Here is a 23,049-nt window from a genome sequence, read left to right as displayed (position 1 = left end):
CTTTTACAAAAGGAACAAGTGCACCAATTGACGGGTACACAGGTATAATTTTATTAGTAAACACCATACGAGTATACAAAATGCATAACTGAATAGCTAAAAAAATAGTCCAAGAAATGTGAACTACACATTTTTTGAAATGATAAAAATACATCCATGAAAAATACAAAATGTTGCATATATATACACAATGTATTTATATATATATATCACAAATGAAAACTGCAAATAGAAATGTGTGCAACAATGAATGGACACGGGCTGTTTTGCACAATAGTTGCTCTGTTCCGGGAGCTCGGCTCCGGTATTTACACCTGGAGCCGAAGAAATCAGACAGAGAGAGAGAGAGAGATTGGCAGTTTCCACTGTAGTGTCTTCAAAAGTCATTGGCACTGAAAAACACGCGTTTTCAAGTGAACGGAGCCAACGGGGAGAAATCCTGGGCACAAAGTTGATTGGAGAACCGAGCGGTGGGTGGGCGTTGTGTTGGGAACCACCTGAGGAGGGAGCCTGTAGGAGGTCTGCCGCAGGACCTGGCTCTGAGGACCAGGAGCAGCCAGTCTGGTGACCACGATGGCAGAGTCCCCAGCGAGCAGGTACTGACAGGAAGTTCCGGAAGGGAATTCAAGCACGAGATGGGGGTCGGATCAAGGTCTGACATCTGAGGGCTCGTGACTGGAGGGGAGCTTCCGTCAGGGAAGGCATTCAAGTAACAGCGTTGAGGCGTGTGGAGAGGTTGTGTGTGGCATGGGGCCACTTCCCAGCGAGAGGTCCAAGGGCCGAGGAGCTCAGGCCTCACAGCTCCTTAAGGATGATCTGGATCTTGCCGTCAAGCTCCCCCATGTCCAACAGGAAGGCAACGTGGTTGCTGTAATGCTGAATGATGTTGTTGTCCATGTTGACCAGGATTCTGGAAGAGAAAGAGATGTTGTCGGGATGCAGCAGGGGTGGGGTGGCCATCTTGTTTCCTGCCCTCTGAATGACGGTGATACAAATAGTTACCACCTATTGGGTGTCCCCAATACTTTAGGCACATCTCACACATTCTCTCTGATCCTCACAAGCCCCCTTTTACAAGAAGGCACAATGCCTTCGTGGCCAAACCACATGGCAAACCCAAGCCCCCTATAACCACGCCCACACGCCTCCCCCGCTTGCCTCTCCCCATGCACAGGAGTGGAGACATTTCTGAGCAAGGGCTGTGTTGATCTGGAGACGATGCAATGCTCCCTGTCCCTGGCCACACGGAAAGGACTTGGACATGATGGGTTGGCATCTAGGAGGTGTGGCAGCAGGTCGGTATGGGTGGGGTCCGAGGGGGCTGCATTGTGTTTTAGATGTGCCTGCCTGCACTAGGGGCAAATGCCACACCAGCTCCTGTAGGTCCCATCCTTAGGACGCTAAAATATCTGGGGGAGCTATGGTAGCCTGGAGGGCTTGCCCTTCATTCTCTAAGCAGAGAGGGACGGAGCCTCGGAGACCATAGCTCTCCACAGAGCGCCGAACCCATAGCTCATCTCCTACCAGCCCCCAACTTCCCGATGGGGCCGAGGGAGACATGGCTGAGCCCACAACCCCCAGTCTCAGCACAGCCATCTCTGCCAGTGGGAGTCCAGCAGGGCCTCTTTCAGGAAGAAGCTCAGAGCGTGGGCCCCCAGAGGCCTGTGCTGCCTGCCAACATCTAATGACAGGATCCCCTTTCCTCAGGTCCTCTCCACAGAGGTATCTTTGTCTGGGGCCGGAGGCAGGGCGCAGACCAGAGGGAGCCGGGGGCTGGGCTGGGGCTGAGGGGTGGGCGCTTTGGGTCGGTTTCAGATAGTGACACTCACTGGGTGCTTCCAGCTGCCAGGCTCTGTGAGCCTTTCGGGAGCTCATGGGAAGGCTGACTTCCTCCCCGCCCCCAGCAGGGTCTCTACAGGCCAGAGCGCATGCCCTCCACAGAAGGGACCCCAGGGAGGCCCTGGGACCCTCAGTGTTCAGAGGCTAAGGCCAGCCAAGGGAGCCCTGAGAATTGGGCTTGTCAGGAACTGCTGTCACAGAATAGGGGCGGCTTGTCACTTCCCAGCTTCCCCGTCTCTGTCCGGGTTTGCATGAAACCCCTGGCCAGCTGCCAGCAAATCCGATGTATTTGCTAATCTTTCAGGCACTCAGTGATGCCTGTAAAGCTGATTGTATCTGCCTTTGTCCAGAGGACTTTTGAGAAGATTTTATGAAAATAAACTAGGCCACTGATTAGAATTTCCTCCTCTTCAGGCGAGGACTGGACTCCGAAGGGCGAAGGGCGCAGCCAATGAGCCCAGCTCCACCTCTCCCAAGAGGGTTTCCGGGGTGGGGGTTGGGGGATGGGGGTGAGATTCTCCTCGCTCAGGCTTTTCAAACAAGCCCTGACCTGAGCTTTGTGTGGCTGGGCGTGTGTGCCAGAGGGCTCCTGATGGCCGCAGGGATGTGAGCTCTGCCCTTGGCTGTGGGACCCGGCAGACAAACTGGCCAGCCTGACCACAGCCTGGGTTCGCACACTGCTTGGTGGGTAGCGGCGCAAGCAGGGGGCCGATCAGATGTCTTGGCTTTTCTCTGTGGCCCTGTCTGTAACTATCCACGCTCTCTCCGCTTCTTCATCTGTGAAGGGCCAGTGAGATGAGACGTGGGCGTTACTTAGCTCAGTGCTCCCCAAACAGAAGTTATTTCTAGTAATGATTTAGCTAGCTGGCTGGGCACGGGGCACCCCTTCTGCTCCCGACACACATACGCAAAAGGCAGCGCTGGCCCTTCAGCCTGACCCGAGGCGGGATTCTCAGGGCAGGGCAGGCCTGATGCAGGTGAGGCTGGGCCAGGGGGCGTAGGTGCTAGCATTGAGGGGAAGTGGGGCCGGGCTTGTCTGGGCAGCGCAGAGCGGAGCCTGCCCTCAGCCACGAGGTGGTTCAGCTCCAGAGTATGCGAGCCCCAGTCTGAAACCGAAACTTGGAGAAGAAGAAAACCACCTAGATACGTACACAACCAACCCCCAGCAGGCGCCCTTCCCAGGGGCTGCAGGGGCCAGCCCTCCCCTCCTACGTCCGTCCGTCCGTGGGAAGCAGCGAGGTGAAGGCAGGGCCTGGCCTGTGGGGAGGAGGCCCAGCCCCGGGCCTGACTAGATCGGGTCTCAGTGAGCACAGAACCTGCCTGCTCAGAGAAGTCTTCTAAAAAGAAGAATCCAGACGGCAGCTGCCAGCAAACTCTGATCACCCCGCTAGAAGTAAATGTGGCCGGGCTAGACTAGCCACAGGGCTCGGGGCTGAGGGCCCCTGTACTCCTTACTGCCAGGGCCCCGCGCTGGGCTGGTAGAGGGACCACCCAACGGGAAGGGCCTTCAGTCCCAGCTCATTGGTTTTGACCAGGGAACTGAAGCCTAGGAGAGAAGTCACTGCATGACCTTCCCTCCTTCAGCCCACTGGCAGATGGCCAAGGGCTGTGGCCCCTAGCCGCAGTCCCAGGATTCCGTGGCCATGGCCAGAGGGTCTAGGCCTGCTTCATCTATGCCCGAAGGAGCCCGGGGACTTTGGAGCATCCTGATGGCCTCATCGCAGGAGGATGTTAGCACCAAGTCCAATCCCAGAATCCTTTGCAGACCTCTGCGGTCAGAGGTAGCCTGAGCTTGCCAGCCCCTCCAGCGCAGCCCTCCGGCCTCCCTTTCCCTCTCTGTAACATGTGCCTGAGTGTGGCGATGGGACTTACATAAGATGTGCTTAGTCTAGTGCCTGGCACATAGTGGGTGCTCATGTAAAGGGGCATCACCATCATTTTTGTCATTACAATCCAATGGCTTGCCCAAGGTTGTCCAGTGGTCTGAGGACTTGAACATGGGCCTCTGGCTTTGGCATGTCTTCCTCCACCCCAGGAGGTCACGTACCAAGGCCTGCCGCCTGTCTTTCATGCCCACCTTGGCCACAGTGACGGATAGTTGGTCTCTGTGACCAGTGGTTTCAGCCTGACTGGGGTTTGCCTACCTCACCTCCTCTTCCCCTGGCCTCTCCACAAAGGCTGACCACAGACCCTGCCAGCACTGCCCACCGGGCCCTGCTGCGACCCCCTGAGCCTTCACTTTAGAGAAGAGGAGTGTGGGGAGGGAGGCTGTGTACTGGGCACTTACCCCCGCTTGCATTTCTTGTAGACTTTGTAAATGTTCTCTTCAGGGAACCCATACTTCTCAGAGATCTGCAAGAGAATGGTAAAGGAGTCAGTGCCTGCGGTCCAAACTCGTGTTTTAGTTTTGTCAAAAAAAAAAAATTTTTTTTTTCACATCAAGATTTTTAGCATGATTTAAAAAATTCCTGTAGGTTAAAAAACAACAACCTTGTTCTTCCCGATTCATTCATTGCTGACAAAGCAAAACTGGACAGGACCTGAATTTATAAAGTATGCATGTGCTGAATGACACTGGGAAGGAACAGCATTGCAGGTCGATGCCCAGCTAGAAATGCTCTCTCCTGTTTGAAACAAGGGCAGCGTGCATGGTCTATGACCGTGGCAGAGGTGGAAGCAGCGGAGCCCAGCTCAAAGATGGCAGCCAACCGCATTGCTTTGAAGGCCTGCCCCCCTCCCCACTCCTGTAGCCATCTCATCTTCTGCACCAGGCTCGGAACACGCCAGGGCTTGACTCTCATCTTTCACATTCCGGCTATCCCCCAGCACACCCATACTTTATAGCTTTAGGTCTGTTCCGGGTTCACGGCACCTGCCATGACCAACCCACTTTGAACCAGCTTGAAGCCCGGAAAGTAACACGCATCCATATTGTGGAAAAAACAAAGAAGAAATTGACAACCATCTAAAAGCCTCTTTCTCCGAGATAAATATTAATAACATCTGGGTGTATTTCTTATCTTTTGGTCACATGTAAAGACTTTTATATTCCACATAACTTTAGGTTACCAACGATGACTGGTGCACCTGCAGCAGGGGCCAGGGATGTGTGGTCTCCTGCTGGAGGCAGGGACATGGAGGCCAAGAGCAGGTCTGGGGAAAGGGCAGCAGGCAGCCTGTCCAGTTGTGCAGGTGGCGAGAACCAGCCAAGAAAATGATGAAGAAGACAGGCTTTCAGTAGAAAGAAAAAGAGTAGAAGAAACTCAAGGAGGTAAAGGCAGAGGTTGTGGGGAGGGGCCCGTGGTTAAACAACAACAACAGCAGCAGCAGCAGCAAGGGTGGCCAAGGTGATGGTGGCCCAGGGCTCCATTTCAGTAAACTCCAGGTTTCCCTGCCGGACTGTCTGTTGCCCCCTGCCGTTGGAGTGGAGCGTTGCGTTGAGTAAACTTTATAAAGGAGAAGAGACCATGCAATGGTTCATCGCTAATTCTTCCCACTCGGCCGTTCTATCTTAGCTGTGCGCTCAGAAGACCCAGTCTGAGTCCGGCCACAGCCCACTATCTGGTCTCTGCTCTGCCCCGAATTCTGTACCACCTGGAACCAGACGACAACTCTGAAATGGACAACGCGTCCGTAAAGGTGCAGTTTGGGAACGTGCTCGGGAGGGAGCTGAGCCCTCAAGTCTGTGCACCCTAAAGGTTCACAGTCTCTATTCAAGTGACACCATGGCCTTCTGTGAGTCTCACTTCCTGGGGCTGGTGCCAGGCGGGGCTAATGATATGTAAAGAGAGCAGGATGGCATGGCCACACCGTGCAGAGGGCCTGGGCAGGATCCCAGTTCTGTCACTTCTAGCCGAGTAACCTTGCAAGTCACCTCACCTCCTGGGGGCTGTTTCCTCATGGGAAAGGTGGCAAGGATGGCAGGGCCCACCCCTTGGGGCCGTGAGGGGAAGGTGAGGGGTTAGCAAGTGCAACATGCCTAAGAAAACACATGGTGCACCGGGGTGGGGAGGGGGGGGGGTCTTCGGTCTGGTGGCACAGTGGCTAGTGTGCTTGGCTGCCAGCCTAAAGGTCAGCAGTGTGACCCACCAGCAGCTCCGTCAGAGAGAGGCGGGGTTGTGTGCTCCCCTAAGGATGGCTGCCTTGGGACCCAAGGGGGGGCAGTTCTACTCCACAGTTGGAATGGAGTCCAACAGTGGGCTGGGCTCGGGGTCTGATGCTGCTATTGAATCCATCAGTTCCACGCGCCCCCCCCCCCCCCCCCCGCAGCCTGAACTCTTGGCTCCTCTGGCTTTCCTGACCCAGCTGGCCCTGGTGGGGGCCAGGCCTGCTCGGTTTTCCTCGAGCCGCAGAGCAGGCCGCCCGTGGGCTTTGCTCAGGGCTGGACTGTTTCACCCGCTCCCTGCCAGTCTGGGGGCTGGGGGAGGCCTCCTCTGGCTTCGTTGTCCCAGATGGCCTCCTGCCACTCGGGCCGGCGGCCCAGCCAATCATGAGCCGGGCGGGCGTGAGCCCCCTCCCTTCCCCCTGCCCTGGAGAGACAAGAGCGTGTGTCTGGGCCTGGCCTTTTTGGGTTTCATTCCCATTAAAACAGAAACAGGTTTGCAAAGCCAACAAAAAGCCCTGGCCTGTCAGACAGCAGCCATCAGATTAAGGAGATTTATGGTGTGGGCGACTCCCCGGGCCCGGAGATAACATCACAGAGGCACACCCCTCTTGCCGGCCCCCCCCAAATGGGGTGGGACAGGTCGACCACCGGAAAGCTGAGGTTCCGGACTTTCCTTCCAGAGTCTTCCCGTGGGAGATCAGAACTGGGAGGAGGAATTGTGGGGAGGGGCCCGGGGGTGCACTAGGACCAGTGCGGGGTCTAGAAGGCCTCTCACCGCGTTCCGCAGCCCCTTCAGGTCTGGAGTCTTCAGCATGAGGGCATCAAACACCTCCTCGGTCTCCCTGCGCACGTACAGCAGAACTGCAGGGCAAGGGGGAGCGTTAGCGGCCCGGGTGGCTCAGCAAAGCGGCATTTACCATTCGACCGTTCTCTGGGAAGCACGCCACCTGGGTGTGCAGCCCCTGCGACCACCGACAGGTGCCAGGGACCTTAGAGCCTGTGCCTGCGTTGGTGGGTTGGACGCCCACCACCTGTGAGGCCTTGAGAAAGCTCTTTTGGTGCTGTGCGCCCCGGTTTATCCATCTATCAGACGGAGGGTTGCTGCCAGCACGCACGGACTGGCTGGCAGCGAGCTGGTGTTGTCCTGACCGCACATTTCACTTTGGGAAGCACCACAGGCAGAGCCAAGTTCAACTCGTGGCGGCTGCCCGCTGGAGGCCTTGCTCCTGATGGACAGCTACAGCCCAGGGGTTTGACCTGGGGGCTCAGCTACCGTCAGAGATGCAGGGTCAAAGCCAGAAAGCAAGACGTCTGTCTCCCACCCATTCCCACCACCCGCTTTAGAGAAAGTCACAAGCTGGCCCACTCCCCCAGCTGCCCCTGGGTGCCCATGTCGAAGCTGGGCCCAAGAAGGCAAGCGCCCTCCGCTCTGTGGCCATCTCTCCCAGCATCCAGGTGTTCTCCTCACCCACCAGCCTGTAAGACTTGGCCCACACCCAGCACCGAGGCGTAGAGCAGTCTCCTGCCTGGGCTGGGCCCTGCCCTCTCTGCCTGGCCAGCACCTGTGTGTCTGGTGTTGGGAAGGGCCTCGTGGGTGGCACTGCGGGGTGGGGGCGGGTAACAGACAGAGGGGAGAGGTACCTCTCTGGAGATCCTCCTCTTTGGCCAGCTTGGAAGGCAGAGGCTCAAACTCCTCGGCGAAGGGTGAACAGGTGCGCTTCAGAGGCAGTCTGTTGGGACAGCGAGCAGGGAAAGGCGCGTGAGGGACCCAGCTGGGCCCCCAGGGACCCTAGAGGTGGAGGAGACCCCATGCAGCAAGTACAAAGCAGCGGGAGAGCGTTTCAGGTAGCAGGAGGTGGCGCTGGACTGCCTGAGCTCCCACCCCAGCCTTCTGCTGGCCCGCTGTGTAGGAGTACCACCGTGTCCCTCAGGCAGGATCCTTATCTCATAGCTAGAGGTGAGATTGCAGCTGGAAGGACACTTCCCAGAGCTGGAGGGAGGCTAAGGCAGGAAGGCACGTTGCTCTGGAAGCAGTAGGGGGCTCAGTAAAGGGGAGCTATCACCACCACCACCACCATCATCCTGGTCTGGATCCTGAATCCAGTTCCGCCTGGACGACTGGATAGCTGTGCTGAGTCTTGCCCCTGCCCCTGCCTCAGTTTCTTCCTCCTTAAGAGGAAGCTCCTGAAAAATTCCCTGGCGTGGAGCCAAGAGCAGCAACCCTGAGGGGCCAGGTCTACTCTGTCTATAGGGTCACTGTGACTCAGAATCACCTTGCAGGCACTGTAGCTGTGGGGTGCCTAACTTGCTGGGGGCTGTGGTCAGGGGATCCAAAGCCAAAGAAAATCAAACCCACTGACACTGAGTTGGTTCCAACTCAGGGACTTAAGGGCGCAGACAGACTTTGTCTTTCTCCCGAGGATGAGCTGGTGGGTTTGAACCACTGAGCTTGTGGTTAGTGGTCCAACACCATCCCAGCACCACCAGGGCTCCTTGCTGTGGGGGATAGGTGGTAGGGTTTGCTCGTGAGAAGTAGGGCAGAAATGGGTCCTAAGGACCAATGATCTCATGAAGGACTTTTCCCATCTGAAAGACCCCACACGCTCACCCAGCCTCTGTTGGCCACCCAGCCCACCCTCACCAGGCTGTTTTCCTGGTTGGGCAGGCTGTGGGCTGAGCACAGTGAGGTGAAGGGACAGTCTCTAGCCACAAAGGGAAAGGTGGGTGTCCTTCGGCCCCCCAGTCTGCTGTGTGTGTGGGGGTGGGGGGGTGGGGGGGTGGGCTGGGGGCCTGTCCCTTTAGCCCGGCCTTCTCGCCTTGCCCTCTGACTCTGCACCACCACCTCACAGGCTGGTTCTTGCCCTTTTTACAAGCAGCTGTCTCGCCAGCGATTCGCCAGCTTTCCCCATAAAGCAAACCCATAAAAACCCCAGGCAGTCTCATCCCTTGGGGAGAACACATGGCCTCGCTGGGGGCTGGGAGCAGGTCTCAGCTCCCTGTGGGGGAGTGGAGGGCAGGCTGGGGCAGTCCTGAAGCGGGACAGGCCAGCGGGTAGGCCCCGGCTGCCGCTCTCCATACGTACCTGTTGGAGCCGCTGGGCCCTGCCGAGGAGACGGCCTGCAAAGGAAAGGGAGACACTCCCCGTCAGGTCCCGGCCCAGGGGGATGAGGGGAGCGGGAGCTTGGAATACTTCTGCAGGGCCACATGTGTGGGGGAGGGTGTGCTGAGCCCATTCTGCTCAGACACAGCCCCATCAGCCAGCGTGACCTTGCTTCTAAAGAAACCCCACCCCAGGCAAAGTTGGGGGCCGTAGAGGAGGTGATGGGTGCTTTGCGCCTGTGCTAAGGGCAACATCAAGACAGAGGATGCTCTATGGGACAGCCTGAACATCCTAGCAGAAGAGCTCTCTCCCTGGAGAAAAACTTTTGTTCTCTGCGACCTACCACCAACCCTCGTTCTAAGTCCATTCACTAGCCAAGACCGTTGTGCAAACTCCCACCCAAGTGGTGGGGAGCTATAGCCCCGAAGGGGAGGGAACAGTCAAATTGCTCAGTATGGGAGCCAACTAGTAGATGCTTCTGGAATCATGTTGACTTGCTGTGCGACCCATCTGGAAAGGGCCTGGACCCCAGGGGGTGGGGGAGAAAGGAGCACACGGCAGAGGGCTTGGCCAGGCGCCTGAAGGAAGGGCCTCTGTGACTAGGGGCTGGGCAGCCGTTGTAGAGCATGGCTTCCTTCGGACGCCACGCGGCCTGGATCCGAATTCTGGCCAGGCTGCAAGGTTTCTTCACCTCTCTGTGCTCAGTTTCCGCCCCACGAACCCTTGTGGTTCCACGGTTCAACGTGAAGATGCTTATGGAAAGGTCGGTGGTTCATAGCCACCAGCTGCTCTTCAGGAGAGAGATGAGGCCGTCTGCTTCCGGCAGGCTTGGAAACTCTAAGGGGCAGCTCTGCTTTGTCCTCTGGGGTCGCTATGAGTCAGTGTCAACTCGATGGCAGCAGGGTAATCCAAGGAGAACACTCTCTCCTTTACGGGGCTGGAGTTGATGACGACTCACGGGGACTCAGGGTGTGTCACGCTGCAGAAGCAGGTGGCCTGGCCTTTCTCCCAAGGTCCCTCTGGGTAGACTTGTGCCTCCATCCCTCGCTAATCACGGTGCGCCCTGGGACTCCCGCGGTGTGGCAGTGAGGGCTGCTGGGCCCCGGGACTCCTGCAGGCTGTTGTGCGAACTGGCAGCGAGCAGGCCCAGGCAGCACTCGGTGTACCACGCCGTAATCAGGGCTGCTGTCCACCCAGCTGTGAGGGGCCACAGTCCAGCTTGGGGTGGACATAGCAGAACCTCCTTGTGTGTCCCACATGTGAACATTTCAATGGTGAAAGAGTCCATTTGGTCACCAATGCTCTTCAGTAGACTAGATCACTGGGCTGGCTTACAGGTGTATGTGCATGTATATGTGTGTGCGTGTGCGTGTGTGAACCCCTCTTGGGCCTTACCCCTCCTGGGCGCTGCAGGCTGGAGAAGTGCACATTGGGGATGAACAGAACAGGTGGGGTCTCCAGGTCTGTCTCTGGCCGCAGGTAGGTGGTCTCATTGCCGCGGAAGCCAGATAGCAGGCAGCCTTTGATGCCTGCTGGGAAGAGGAAGCCATTGGTCCTAAAGTCCTTTGTTCATGTCCCCAGACAAGCAGGTGTCCCCCTTCCACTCAGTCTGGCCCGCCATCATAACCTGCCCTTGTCCACTGACCGCTGTTGCTGGAGTCGGGGCACTTGGCCTTCCTCCGGAACTGCTTCCGCTCATCATCCCGCATTTTCCGCTCGGCTCCCTGGAGGGAAAGCAGGGTTACCAGGGCCCTGGGGAGGGGCTGCCCCTTTGCCCACTGTTGCTTTGTGTCTCTGATGTGGGCCAAGCTTCAGGCTCAAGGCCAGACGGTGGGCAGATGTGAGTGCTTGGCCTTGCCTGGCCCCGCCTGAGGTCAGTACAGTCTTTGGGAGACAGACAGACAGATATGGAGTATGAGAGAGATGGAGACGGACAGAGAAGTGGAGAGAGCCAGGGAGCAAAACAAGGAGAAAAAATGCGAGAGACAGGAATGATGCCGAGAGAGATGCACAGACAGACAGAGCCCCAGCAAGAGACAGAAACAATCAGAGAGACACGAAAACATACAGAGAGAGAGAGAGAGAGAGAGAGAGAGAGAGAGACAGGCAGACAAATGCCAAGACCCACAGAGAGGGAGAGCGGAGCATGAGGGGCTCGGAGGACCCTGGGACCAGGCTTGCCCTCCACCCTCCCCGGGGCCCGCCTAGGGGCCTCTGCCCCCTTGTTGGCCATGCAGCCACCTTATCACAGAAGATCTTGATCTGGCAGACAGCACGGTGGACCAGGAGCTCAGAGCCCGAGCCACAGTCGTAGGTGTCGATCTGCAAGTTCAGGGGGACGCCCTTCACCCCCTTCTGAGAGGAGAAGTCTGTGCTCAAGCAGTTGACGCCGATGAATACCTGGGGGCCGAGGGGAAGCTGGTAAGGGGCCTGCCCCAGTCACCAGCCCGGCTGTCGCACAACTCTGGCCTGATCGCCTCCCAGCGCCACCCCCACCCCCAACACTGGCTTGTTGAGCCCACTGCACACCTGGTTTGCACCCGTAACCCTCACAGCCCCTGGAGGGCCACCAGGACCACCTGTCTTTTATAGGTGGGGCAACCGGTGCTCAGAGAGGGGCAGCGACTTTCCCAAAGTGGCGCAGGCACTAGACAAGCTTCACCCCCACCCCGATGGTCCTATCCTCTCGGTCCTGGGAGGCACAAGAAGGACACGCAGGGGCGTCAACTCCAAATCCTTGCTTGTCCCTGACTCAAAACTGGGAGGTAGAGAAAGGCTAAGTTTCAGGTCCCTGTTGGGGGTCACAGGATGGGACAAGCCACTCTTTCCTCAAGCCACCAGCTCCAGCCATGGCGAGATGCCTTTGGCTAACTCCTCGGGGCCTGCCCCAGCACGAGAAGGGATCCCTCCTGGTCGCCAGGTTACAGATGGGGAGTCAGAGGTCCTGAGCAGTGAGGTGACCTCCTGACAGTTACACGTGGAATGGGACGGGGCTGCATGCAGGAGGCTTGGGATGGGAAGCTGCGCTCTGCCACTCAAGTCATGTGGCTTGGGACAAATCCCTTAAGCTTGCTGAGCCTCCGTTTCCTTCTAAGCAAAAGGGGACATTTAAACAACCTCATGGGCTGCTGATGGAAAGGTTGGCAGTTTGAACCCACCAGCGCTCCAGGGAGAAAGAGGCAGCTTTCTGCTCCCGGGAGCATGCCTGAGTTGGAAACCCACAGGGTGGCTGCGTGTCTGCAGTGACTGCGGGGCAGGGAGGTTGGAGTTGGGGTGTGGGCTGTCAGGAGGGTGGTGGATTGTACCGTTGTTGTGATTGAGCCAGTGGGAAGTGTCCCCCCCCAAACTCTAGGTCAAATGATGGTAGGCTGGGGTCAGTCTCAGAAAGGTCAGGTTAGCTGGCGCTTGTCTCGCTCTGGACCCCCTCCCATAGGCTCCTTTCGTTTGAGACGTTTACCTGGGAAATGACCCTCCCTGTACAGTCGGGTGGGGCTGGGAGTCTGAGCAGACCCCTTCCTTGCTCTGCTGGGGGGCCCATACCCCAGGCACATGCCAGACATACCTCGCCCTCCGCCAGCCCCACCATGGCAGCCCCCACCGGAGAAGGGCCCAGGCCTGGGGGCTTAAGAGGCTGTGAGAAAATCCTAACCGAAACCCACCACTCCCTTCCCACGAAACTCTCCTCCTACCCCTGAGCTGGAGTCCCAGCCCCTCCCCCAGCCCCTGGCATTTGTTTGAATAATAATAATCTCTGTTTTCAGAGCTCCTGCACCCCCACTTTCTCCAGGCAGCCTGGGCTGCCCGAGGAGTCAGCCAGGGAGGCCAATGTGGTTCCCCAGCCTGTACAGGCAGAAATGGCTGGGGCCGAGCTGGCCCCCACGCTCCACTGAGGAGCTGAGCCTGGCCAGGATGGGGAAGGGGCAGCGTCCACATCACCCTGCTCCTGGCTCCCCTTCCTCAGGGCCCCAAACGGGTCCCTCTGACCAGCCGGAAATGTGGCTGGGCTCACATCGTGGGCCTGGCAGGGCCAGAAGTACTTCATCACTGGGGTGAAAAAAACACTGAGCCTGCCAGCCCCCAGGACTCGCGGAAGGGCCTGGAGAGCTGTCTGTGCCCCAGCCCCGGAGGCAGATGATTGTGCCCATCTACCAGCATCGACCAGACCTCCAGGTCAGGTCACAGGGTACCAGCAGCGGTCTGGTCTCTAATTGGCTGTGTGACCTTGCCCATGGCTCAGTCTTCCATTCTGGGACCCCAAAACCCACTGCCATCGAGTCGATTCTAACTCACGGTGACCCTCGAGGACAGAGCAGGCCCGTTTCTGAGACTGCACGTCATTGACAGGAGCAGCCAGCCTCACCTTTCTCCGAGGACAGCCTGGTAGGTTTGAGTCACTGGCCCTGTGGTTAGCAGTCCTGGTGCTTAAGCCACTGTGCCACTAGGGCTCCTTGGTAAATGGGAGGAGGGGAGTCATCGTCCCAGCCACCACTTATGAACCAAGCTGGTGGCTGCCATTTGCTTTCTGCTCCCAGTTCTCACAACCACCCCACAGCGAGACAGAGGCTCCTGGGCTAAGTCTCTGGTCCGAAGGGGGCCTAGGTCAGAGGGTTGTGTAGTGGAAGTGCTGGAATGTGGGTGTGGCCTGCCTGGGCCTATGTCGGGGGCTCCCCTGCTGGCACCCTCCGTGGGGCCTGCCACTGTCTCTCCAGAATGGTTTCTGTGCCCGCCACCCGCACTGACCTTGGCCTCCTCGGTGACGTTCCACACAAAGGACAGCGCGTTGTAGGCCACCTCCTCGATGTGCTGCACGGTGTTGAAGTTCTCTTTGCAGTCGGCTGAAACACAGCAGGCCACGGGGTCGGCGGGAGGCTTGGCCCCCATCCTCGCCCCAAGAGCCACACTCCATCCAGAAGGCCCCTGGACTGCTGTCCCTTGGGTTACTGATGGGGAAACTGAGGCCAACCCTGGGGGCCAGATTTGCCAAGGGCCTCAGGGGGAATCCCTGGCTTAGCCAACTGGTTTTGATCAGAGGTAGACTTCTGACTGGTTGTGAGTCCGGAGACGCACCCGCAGTCGGATGGTAACAATAGCCGTACTGGTGGTAGGATTATGGAGGCCTGCGGGGCCGTGGCTGGGCACTGGGCTGCGATCTGCATGGCTGGCGATGCAAACCCACCAGCAGCTCCTCGAGAGAAAGACTGGGCTTTCCATTCCCGTAAACAGTTACAGTCTCGTCAGAGTAAGACATGAAAAATAATGATCTACAAATTATCAGGGGTTTGTGAGGGAGGGAAGAAGAGAGGGAGGGCAAAAATAAGCTGATACCAAGGGCGCAAGTAGAAAGACAATGTTTTGAAAATGAGGATGGCAACATGTGTACAAACGTGCCTGACACAATGGATGGATGGATTTTGGTAAGAGCTGTAAGAGCCCCCAATAAAGTAATTCAAAAACAAACACAAACACAGTCACAGTCTCGGAGACCCAGAGCGGGCTGCACTGGATCAGCACTGTCTTGATGGCCGTAAGGGGTAGTATTAACCCACTGCCATCTAGTCAGTTACGACTCACAGTCACCCTGCGCAGGGTTTCAGAGGCTGCAGACCCTTACGGAGTAACACAGCCTCCTCTTTCTCCCGCGAGTGGCTGGTGAGTTCTGAACCGCCAACTATGTGGTTTGCCATCCAACACTTACCGGACAGCGCCGCAGGGCCCACTAACAGTGTAAGTGTATCAGTAGCAGTAAAAACAACAGCAGCAGCTGCTACTGAAAACAAAGGCAAATGTCTGGCTTAGACTCTAAAGGACAGGGTAGAGTTGCCCCCGTGAGGGCCCGCGGCTGTACAGCTTTATGGGAACAGAAAGCCTCCTCTTTCTCTTGTACCGCGGCTGGTAGGTTCGAACTACTAATCTTGCAGTTAGCAGCTCAGTGAGCAAGCCGCTTCGCCCCCAGAGCACCTTTACTACTTACTGGGTACCCGCAATATGACGAGCACTCATTCATCTTCAATCAACTACACAGTGAGTGTTCAGCTTTCCCAGGAAACTCATGAGGCTCACGGTCAGACAGCGAGTACAAAGCAAAGCAAGGGCCGGAGCCCACACCGGTCAGGCTCCTGAGCCCATGCTCCGAACCAGCGGTTCTCAACCTGTGGGTCTCGACCCCTTTGGGGGGTCAAACGACCCTTTCACCGGGATCGCCCAATTCATAACAGCAGCAAAAGGACAGTGATGAATAGCAACGAAAACAATTTTATAGGGGGGTGGGGGTTGGTCCCCACAGCATGAGCAAGGTTGGAAGCACTGTCCTAAATACTCCAAATAAGTCCGTTTTTCTTCCTCTAGTACTCATGCCTCCTGCCAGAAGTCATGGCCGTGGGACCGGCAGGCAGTGGGCCTCTGTGGGGCAGCTGGAGAAAGGAGGCTCAGAGGGGATGTGACATAGGCCTCCCAGATAGGGGGAGAGGGAGGGATGCCATGGGTCCTGCCCACCGTGGGGCCAGGCCAGGTACAGAGCAGCTTACACAGAAGACCTGCTCCCTGCTGCTGACAGACCCTGAGGGTCCCAGCCCCCAAAGCAGCAGGCCCCAGCCCTTCAAAGCCTGGCTGCCGGCATTGTCTGAATGGGTCAAGCCCCAGATGGGGACACCCCCACCCCCTTCCCACCAGAACCCCAGGGGTCTATTTAGCTATACTGCTGGGGTCCACAGCCTGTGTTTATCCCAAAGCAACAAGGAATAGAGGCTGTTCCTTCCAAGGCCACAGATACAAAGAGCCCCAGTGCTGACCGGGTGACCAGGGCCAGGAAGAAGGGGGAAAGGAGGGGCTGCCCGGAGGGGCGGGGGCAGGGCCACCGGGAGGAAGTCTGAGGGGTGTGTTTGCCATCCAGTCAATTCTGACTGGTGGCCACCCTGATGGCCGCCCTGTGTGCTGCGAAGTGGAGCTGCTTCACAGGGGTTTCCAGCCGTGCGTCCTGGGAAGGAGACCACCAGGCCTTTCTTCCAAGGTGCCTCCTAGGGGTTCAAACCACCGGACTTTCAGCAAGTTGTTGGATGTTCAGCTGTTTGTGACCTTCAGGGAACTGTAAGTTTCATACTAGCGCTCCCTAATCCTGGACGAGGGGCCCTGCGCCCATAGACCAGCTAACTCCACACCACCAGCCCTGGGTGAGAATCCCACTCTGCTAGGGGCAGAGCAGTGCAATGTCTCTATGGGCACTGCCTTGCTCTTCTTCTGAAAGGGCAGAAGGCCCCACCCCTCCCCTCCCCTCCCCTCTGGTGGCTTGGCAGGGTCAGTGAGTCAGTTGGGGTTATGGTGAGGAAAGCACCAGGCACCGCACCTGGCCTAAGGTCAGGCCACCATGCTCACACCAGTGTTTCAGCAACACAGGGATTGATCATGAAGTGATTCTAACCATCACTTCCACCTGGTTCCTCAGTGAGCTTAATTTTAATAGATGGCTCAGCATCACCTGAGTGAAAGGGGGCTTGGCCAGGGTGAGGGGTGGGGGAGGAGCTGTGAGGGTCATTTAATTCAAGCATTCCCTGCGACAGAAGCGGCTGAGGCCCAGAGCCAGTGAGCCAGCCTGCGCTGTGCCGGTTGGTTCTCCCCACTGGGGCAGGCTCTCACCCACGTCGATGACGCGCTGCTTGGCTGTGGGCTGCCGGGAGTGCCAGTGCTTCCAGAAGCGCAGCTGCTCCACCGGGACCTTCTCGTTGTCAAAGACAACCATCACCACACTCTGCAAGGGCAGCAGGCACCGTCACCCCATGCCGGCCCAGTCCCTTCCCAGAGCCGGGCTTGGGGACTCTGTCCCTTGGCCTCAGTTTCCCCCATCCGTGGCAATGGGCGATAAAGGATTCAGCAGCACTCACTCCCGAGGGGCCCATTCCACCCCTTCCCCAGGCTGCTCCAGGGCCAACGCACCTTGACTTTGGTGGAGGACAGGGCAAGGCCTTTGCCTCCTGCTGGGGTCCGCAGGGTGACGGGGTAGAACTGGCCCTTGTTGAGGTAAGCCATGGGCGACTCGCCCGACTTGATGTGGATGGCTTTGGGGGATCCCAGGGTGTACTCAAAGTCACTGCAGAGAAGAGAGCCAGGGCAGTGAGGCTGGGCTCTCGGGAGCAGGGGCAGGGGCTCTGCCCAAAGCTTGCCCGTGACCTGGCTCTGTCTACTTCCTGGGCCCCAGCTCCACATGGTTTGAGATCTCCTAGCCCTCTGCTGAATAACGAGGGCCCAGTGGTGACCAGAGACTGCGGAGATGACAAAGCCACAGAGCAGGCAGGGCCACCTGGGTGCTGAGCACTGCCTAGCCATAGATCAGGCTCTGGTGACAGTGTGGGGGCTTGCCTGCAGCCCACTGCCCACTGCCTAGGTGGCCAAGGATTCAGTGGGGTCATGTTACCTCTTGGGGCTGGGATAGTCCTCTGGACATGGGGGTTCCGGGGACGTTTTCAGGATATCTGGGAAAAGCAGCGTCTGCAGAGAAACAGTTCCAAGCAAATCAGTGGTCCTGGTCAGGTTGCAGGGACCGCTGCCCAGCGCTGCCACACACACCTAGCTGGTTGTTCAGTGGTCATGAACTGGACAACTGTACGTGACCCCTCACTGTCCTCTCTCCTGTCTATGCACATGCACACACAGCCAAGGCCATCGTGAAGGGTACATGGTTGGGCCCTCACCTCCTGTGGGTCATCTTTGAAGGTGCTGTCTGGCTGCCAGCGCTGGGTAGGTGGTGCCCCGTGAATGCCCTCAAACAAGGAGCTGAGGGAGCTGTTCTCATACACATCACTGGTGGGCAATAGGTAGCTGTCCACAGAGCCAGCTTCCAGCTTGCTGGGGCCGGCGGGCAGGGACGGTGCCTTGCCAGCGGTGGGCACAGGCCCTTCCAAGCTCATCAGATTGTTCTTCTTCAGCAGATCCGGGTACTCTGGGGCTCCAGGCACGTTCTCAGCCAGGAATTTCATGAGGTGGGTGGGGCTTTCAAGGGGGGTGAGGTCCGTCTCATAGTCCATGCCATGGTAATACCTGGGGAGGAAGAGGCGGGCTATGTGAGAACATCCCTCCCTCCTCCCTACATCCAGCCGCTAGGGTGGGGGGCGGGGGGCTCCCCCGGCTAGATTGGAGGGTGCCCACCACACTCTCATAATGCCCTAAGCCCAATGGTTACAGGAGGCTGCTGAGGACAGGGCTAGGTACAGGCTCAGGGTCAAGGGGAAACTGCCACCTTTACTCATTACCCAAACAAGCCAAGTCACCGCCATTGAGTCAAGTCCAATGAGCAGCAACGCCGTATAGGGTTTCCAAGCCTGTACATCTCGACATGTGGGGAAAGTGTCCTCTTTGGCCCACTTGGCCGTCAACAGCCTGGTGCTTCCTTGCAGAGGCACGGAGCTCCTTACAGTACTTGCTAATTAAAAAAACAACCTGACGTCTGAATGATTTCTTAGCTGAAGTCAAAATGTCCCCGAATAAAAACAATAGTACTGACTGAGCCTGAGGGTGGCGGGTGCATGTCAGCCTGGGCGAGCTTGTACAGAAGTCTGTGCGGTTATGACCCCAGACTGTGAGGGGGACTGCGGACCTGCATCTCAGAGGACACTCACTTTATACCTGTCTCTTAAACAAAAAAAACATCCCCACTGCCCCTGAGTGGATGCTGACTCATAGCAACCCTATGTCGGCTCTAAGTCTTCAGGAGAGCACGCAGCCTCACCATGCTCTCACAGAGCACAGCACGGATTTGAACCACCAACTTTGCAGTTGGCAGACCATGGCTTATCCAACACTGCCACCAGGGCTCTGTTGGAATATTCACAACAAACAGGTAGAGCCTTGTAATCAGAAAAAAATGCTAATAATAGTGTAAAAACTTGGTTCCCAGCAGAGGAGGGCAGTGGCCCTGGGCCAGCCATGCACACAGACACACTGCGCCAGGGGCCTAGCTTGCCAGGCCTTGGCCTCAGCAGTCTGCCTTTTCCTGGCACTAAAGAGCCTAAAGAAAGTTTCTGGGCAGACGCCCTGGGTGGTCATCTTTGCAAGGCCACCCGGTTGGCTAGAAGACGGAAGTGGGGCCAGGGGCCAGGGGCCGTCCTGTGCTCATCTAGCCCTCATGGCCCGGGGTACTTTCTGCAGGAAAGGAACACCAGTGCCCCGGAGCACTGATGCCAGGCAGGGGCCCCTGGGAGCCAGCAGGGGATGAAGGATGGGAACCCAGGTGACCCAGCCCAGGGGGGGCTACAAGGGACAGGAGGGCCTTGGAGCTGGGGCAGAAAAGCTGCCTCCAGGGCTTTGCCATTCCCGAGGCTTTGAAGTTTGTTTTCAGTAAATTGACCCACAGGCCTGCAGGGGTGGGGGTGGTGTGTGTGTGTAGATTTTTGTGAGTCAGGTTTTTATATCTTTTATGGAAGGTTCCTTCCTCCATGTATATATTATATATATACACACATAATATATTTTATTTTTATATATTTATATTATATCTAATATAAATATATACATTAAAATTTTAGTTAGGTTGTATTCCGTTATTTCTACTGCTTTAAAACCTAAACTAAAACATTTTCGTGGGCTCCTGAAAGCGTGATAGACCTGGGGCTCCCTGGTGCCGTGCCTTCTGCACCTAAGGGGCAAGCCAGGCCTGCGCTAGGGGCCGAGGTTGGCGGTGTGGGAGGACAGAGAAGCAGAGGCTGGGGCATCTGCAAGCCTCACCTCTTTCCCTGGTCGTTCCGGCCTCCAGTGCTGGAGGAGAGAATCCGCTTTTCCTTGGGGCCCTGGAAGGAGAAGAAGGAGGGGATTAGGAGTGGCTCGTGGTCTCAGTCTGGCTGCTCAGAGCCTCAGCCACCTCCTGTGGCCTTGGCAGGGGAAGCAAGCCATCTTGCTCAGTGGGATGGAAGCCCATGAGTCCTTGGAATTGGCAGCAGCTTTAGCCATGCCATCACGTGGTCTGAACCCCATAGTAGGGAAATGACCAGCCTGGGTGGGAAGAGGTACCCCAAGCTTAGCAGTTAAACTCCCAAACCGAAGCCCACTGCCATCAATGTTAGTCCAACTCATAGCAACCCTTTGTAGGGTTTCCCGGATCGAAACTTTACAGGAGAAGACAGACTCCCCTTTCTCCCATGGGGCAGCTAAGTGGATTTGAACCACTGACCTTGTGGTTAGCAGCCCAAGGCTTATTCCACAGTGCCATCAGGGGTCAAAAGTGCTGTGTGACTTGGGATAAATTACTACACCTCTCTGAGCCTCTGGGCCCATAGGTTACATGGGGGTTATAACGCCTGCTTTGAGGAAATTATGAAGCCTTATCATAAACAGATACGTACTTGCTCAATCAAGTTAGTCAGTGGAGCATTTCCTATGTCGTAGATCTTGGGCTATGTGTCTTCATGTGCTTTCTCATTTAACTTTCATCACCCTGTCCGACACAGCTACTAAGGCCATCCCCATTGTATGAACGAGGACACAGGATCACAGAGGCTCTGTTGTCTTCGTCGTTGGGAGCACTGGCTGTAAGTCCAGACTTCTTTGATTCGGTTCCTAGCTTGGCCACGGGCTGGCTGTGTGAGCTTGTGAGAGTCCCTTACCCTCTCTGTGCCTTAGTGTCCTCGGTGTCAAAGCAGGAATAATAACATCACCCTCAGGAGTTGTTTGGAAACAGTGCCTGGCACATGGGGAGCACTCCTTAAGCAAGCATACCTTTCATGATTGTAATGATACTTTTTATATCTCAGAGCATCTAAGTCCTTTGTCCCTATGACTAATAAATTTAGCCAGACCTAGGACTCCAATCCCGCCCACTGGCTCTAGGGCCCGTTCTCTTAATCACACCCATGGGAGAGAAAGGGGGTAGGTGCCCTGCATCCAGTGAATAGCAGCCAATTGTGTTGTCCAGAGTCCCTCTGCCCCATTTGTGGCAGGAGTTGGTCTCAAACTCCCAACCTGATACTCTCTTGACACCATCAGACTATGGCTCTACCCTAGGGAAGCCTCTGAATCCAATGGGCTTCCAGACTACCTGGGATAGGGGCAGGGTTGGGAGGGACTAGATAGTTCAAGGAATGAGCTGGTCTTGGACTTTTATGGTTCAACTTCAAGCTGTAAATCCCAGGATACTGTTTAGACCAGAGATTCTCACCCTGTAGGTCTGGACCCCTTTGGAGGTCGAATTACCCTTTCACAGGGGTCGCCTGAGTCATAACAGTAGCAAAATTACAGTTATGAAGTGGCAACAAAAATAATTTTATGGTTGGGGGAGTCACCATAGCATGAACTGTATTAAAGGATCACGGCATGAGGAAGGTTGAGAACCACTGGTTTAGACCCAGATCCAGTATACTGGCTCCCACTGCAGTCCTAAGCTTAGCAGCTGATTCCCATTCCTCTCCCATCTGTCTGCTCCCACTGCCATCAGATGGCCTGTCTGCTGGGGAGGAGGAGGGGACAACTGCAGCACATGAGCACCGAGGGCCAAAGCCAGAGAGACACAGACACACACTGGGGCCTTCCATCTGGAGTCTCCCTCCAACCACCCTCCCCTGCTCCCCGTGGCTTCTGCATACACGTAAAGACTTTGCCATCTACCTTGATGGGAAGATGGGGAAAATACATCTTGGGTCAGTAAGTTTGGGGGCTGATTTGCAAACTAGCTTTAAAACTTCATGTTCAGAGCCAATGATCTCGGCGGGTGGCTATCCATGTCTCTCCAGCCCCACATCTGGGAAAGGCTCCAGGCGCGATCACCCAGCCCAGAGGTGGCAAGTTAGCGAGCTCTCTTGGGACAACTCAGCAGCACTGGGTTGGAAAAAGATTCTGCAGCTTCATGTGCCCCCAGTGGGAACACAGGCCACTACCATCCATTAGCAATGCCTGGCATGAGCACTGGCAATAGGAGTGAGCTCATGTCATGTGTATTGTGTACTCGGGACTGCTGGTTGGTTCAAGCTCCACTTATTAGACCTGGGACGACCTAACTCAACTGCTGCCAGTCTCCTGGACTCAAGGCCAGAGGCTCGGAAACAGAGAACCATCAAAGGCAGTCTGTCAAGAACTGCTACAGTGGATGTGGTGGTGGCAGGGGTAGGAAGGACAGTAAGGCATTGAGGAGAGGGGCTGGGGTGGCAGAGTGACTTCTGAGAGAAGGCAGAAGGTGTGCTCCAGGTGTCTGTGGTGGTGGGGAGTGTGTGCTGGAATGGGTGGTGGAGATGTCCAAGAAGCCAGAAGGATCCATGGGATGGGCAGAAAGAAGATGGCAAGTCGGGTGTTGCTGTGCTGGCATGCCCTTGGCTGAGGTGGGGGATTCCCGATTCCATCCATTCAACAACCCAGGCAAGGCAACGGCATCAGGGTGCTGGGAACTAACGACCATGACAGGGCTCCTTCCCGAGCTCAGTGTCTTGGGAGAAGTAGATTGCTAAAGTGTGAGCATGGAAAACGTCTAAGGGCAGAGGTCAAGATGATGCTGGGGGTGCCTGGAGGAGGCACAGAATGAGAACCCGAGAAGGCCTCCCTGCGGAATGAATGAGGCACCATGAAGGCTCAGCCCGACCGCTGAGAGGAGGGTTTTGCCAGGAGACGAAGGGGAGTGGGAAGGATGCCAAGCAGAGCACGTGCAAAGGCTGGGCGGAGAGGAAGAGCATGATGGGGGACTGGAGGTGGCCAAGACGGGCTAGTGAGAGGTGGGGTATGAACGTGCAGACACACGTTCTGTCTCAGGGGTGGGAGCTGGGGGCGAACGCACCATGTAGTAATCGTAGAGGAAGCTCAGGGCTGCGACGCTGTCGTCGTCCCCATTCACCCTCATCATGGCCTTCGTGGCGGCCGTCAAGGGGTTTTCCAGGTAGGTCTTCCAGGCTTCGTCCTCGTTCGTGTAGGGGAACTTCTGGAAGTTGACCGGGTCGTTCTTTAGCAGCCGCACAGACCTGAAACTGGAAGGCAAGCGAGGAGGAAGGTCAGACTCAGCCATGGCCGGCCAGGAGCTCAGTTATGGGCTTTGAAAACGTGAAGC

The 23,049-nt window shown here is 56.7% G+C and overlaps 1 protein-coding gene across 1 annotated transcript; it reads right to left on the bottom strand.

The window, feature by feature from the left end:
- Positions 1-326: 326 nt before the first annotated feature.
- On the bottom strand, positions 327-22,962 carry GRHL3 (grainyhead like transcription factor 3). Its single transcript, XM_075538499.1, has 15 exons — positions 22,783-22,962; positions 19,755-19,816; positions 17,726-18,071; positions 17,449-17,522; positions 16,971-17,124; positions 16,674-16,785; positions 13,785-13,879; positions 11,286-11,444; positions 10,690-10,768; positions 10,440-10,573; positions 9,027-9,061; positions 7,586-7,674; positions 6,720-6,805; positions 4,127-4,191; positions 327-910 (listed from the first exon to the last, which is right to left on the bottom strand). The coding sequence occupies exons 1-15, from the start codon at positions 22,846-22,848 to the stop codon at positions 796-798; spliced, it is 1,671 nt and encodes a 556-aa protein (XP_075394614.1). The 5' UTR covers positions 22,849-22,962; the 3' UTR covers positions 327-795.
- Positions 22,963-23,049: the final 87 nt, after the last annotated feature.

Source organism: Tenrec ecaudatus, chromosome 1 (assembly GCF_050624435.1).
Source record: "Tenrec ecaudatus isolate mTenEca1 chromosome 1, mTenEca1.hap1, whole genome shotgun sequence".
NCBI classification, from domain to species: Eukaryota; Metazoa; Chordata; class Mammalia; order Afrosoricida; family Tenrecidae; genus Tenrec; species Tenrec ecaudatus.
The sequence above is the reverse complement of the archived record's forward strand: the minus strand, read 5'-3'. Positions and strand labels throughout refer to the sequence as shown.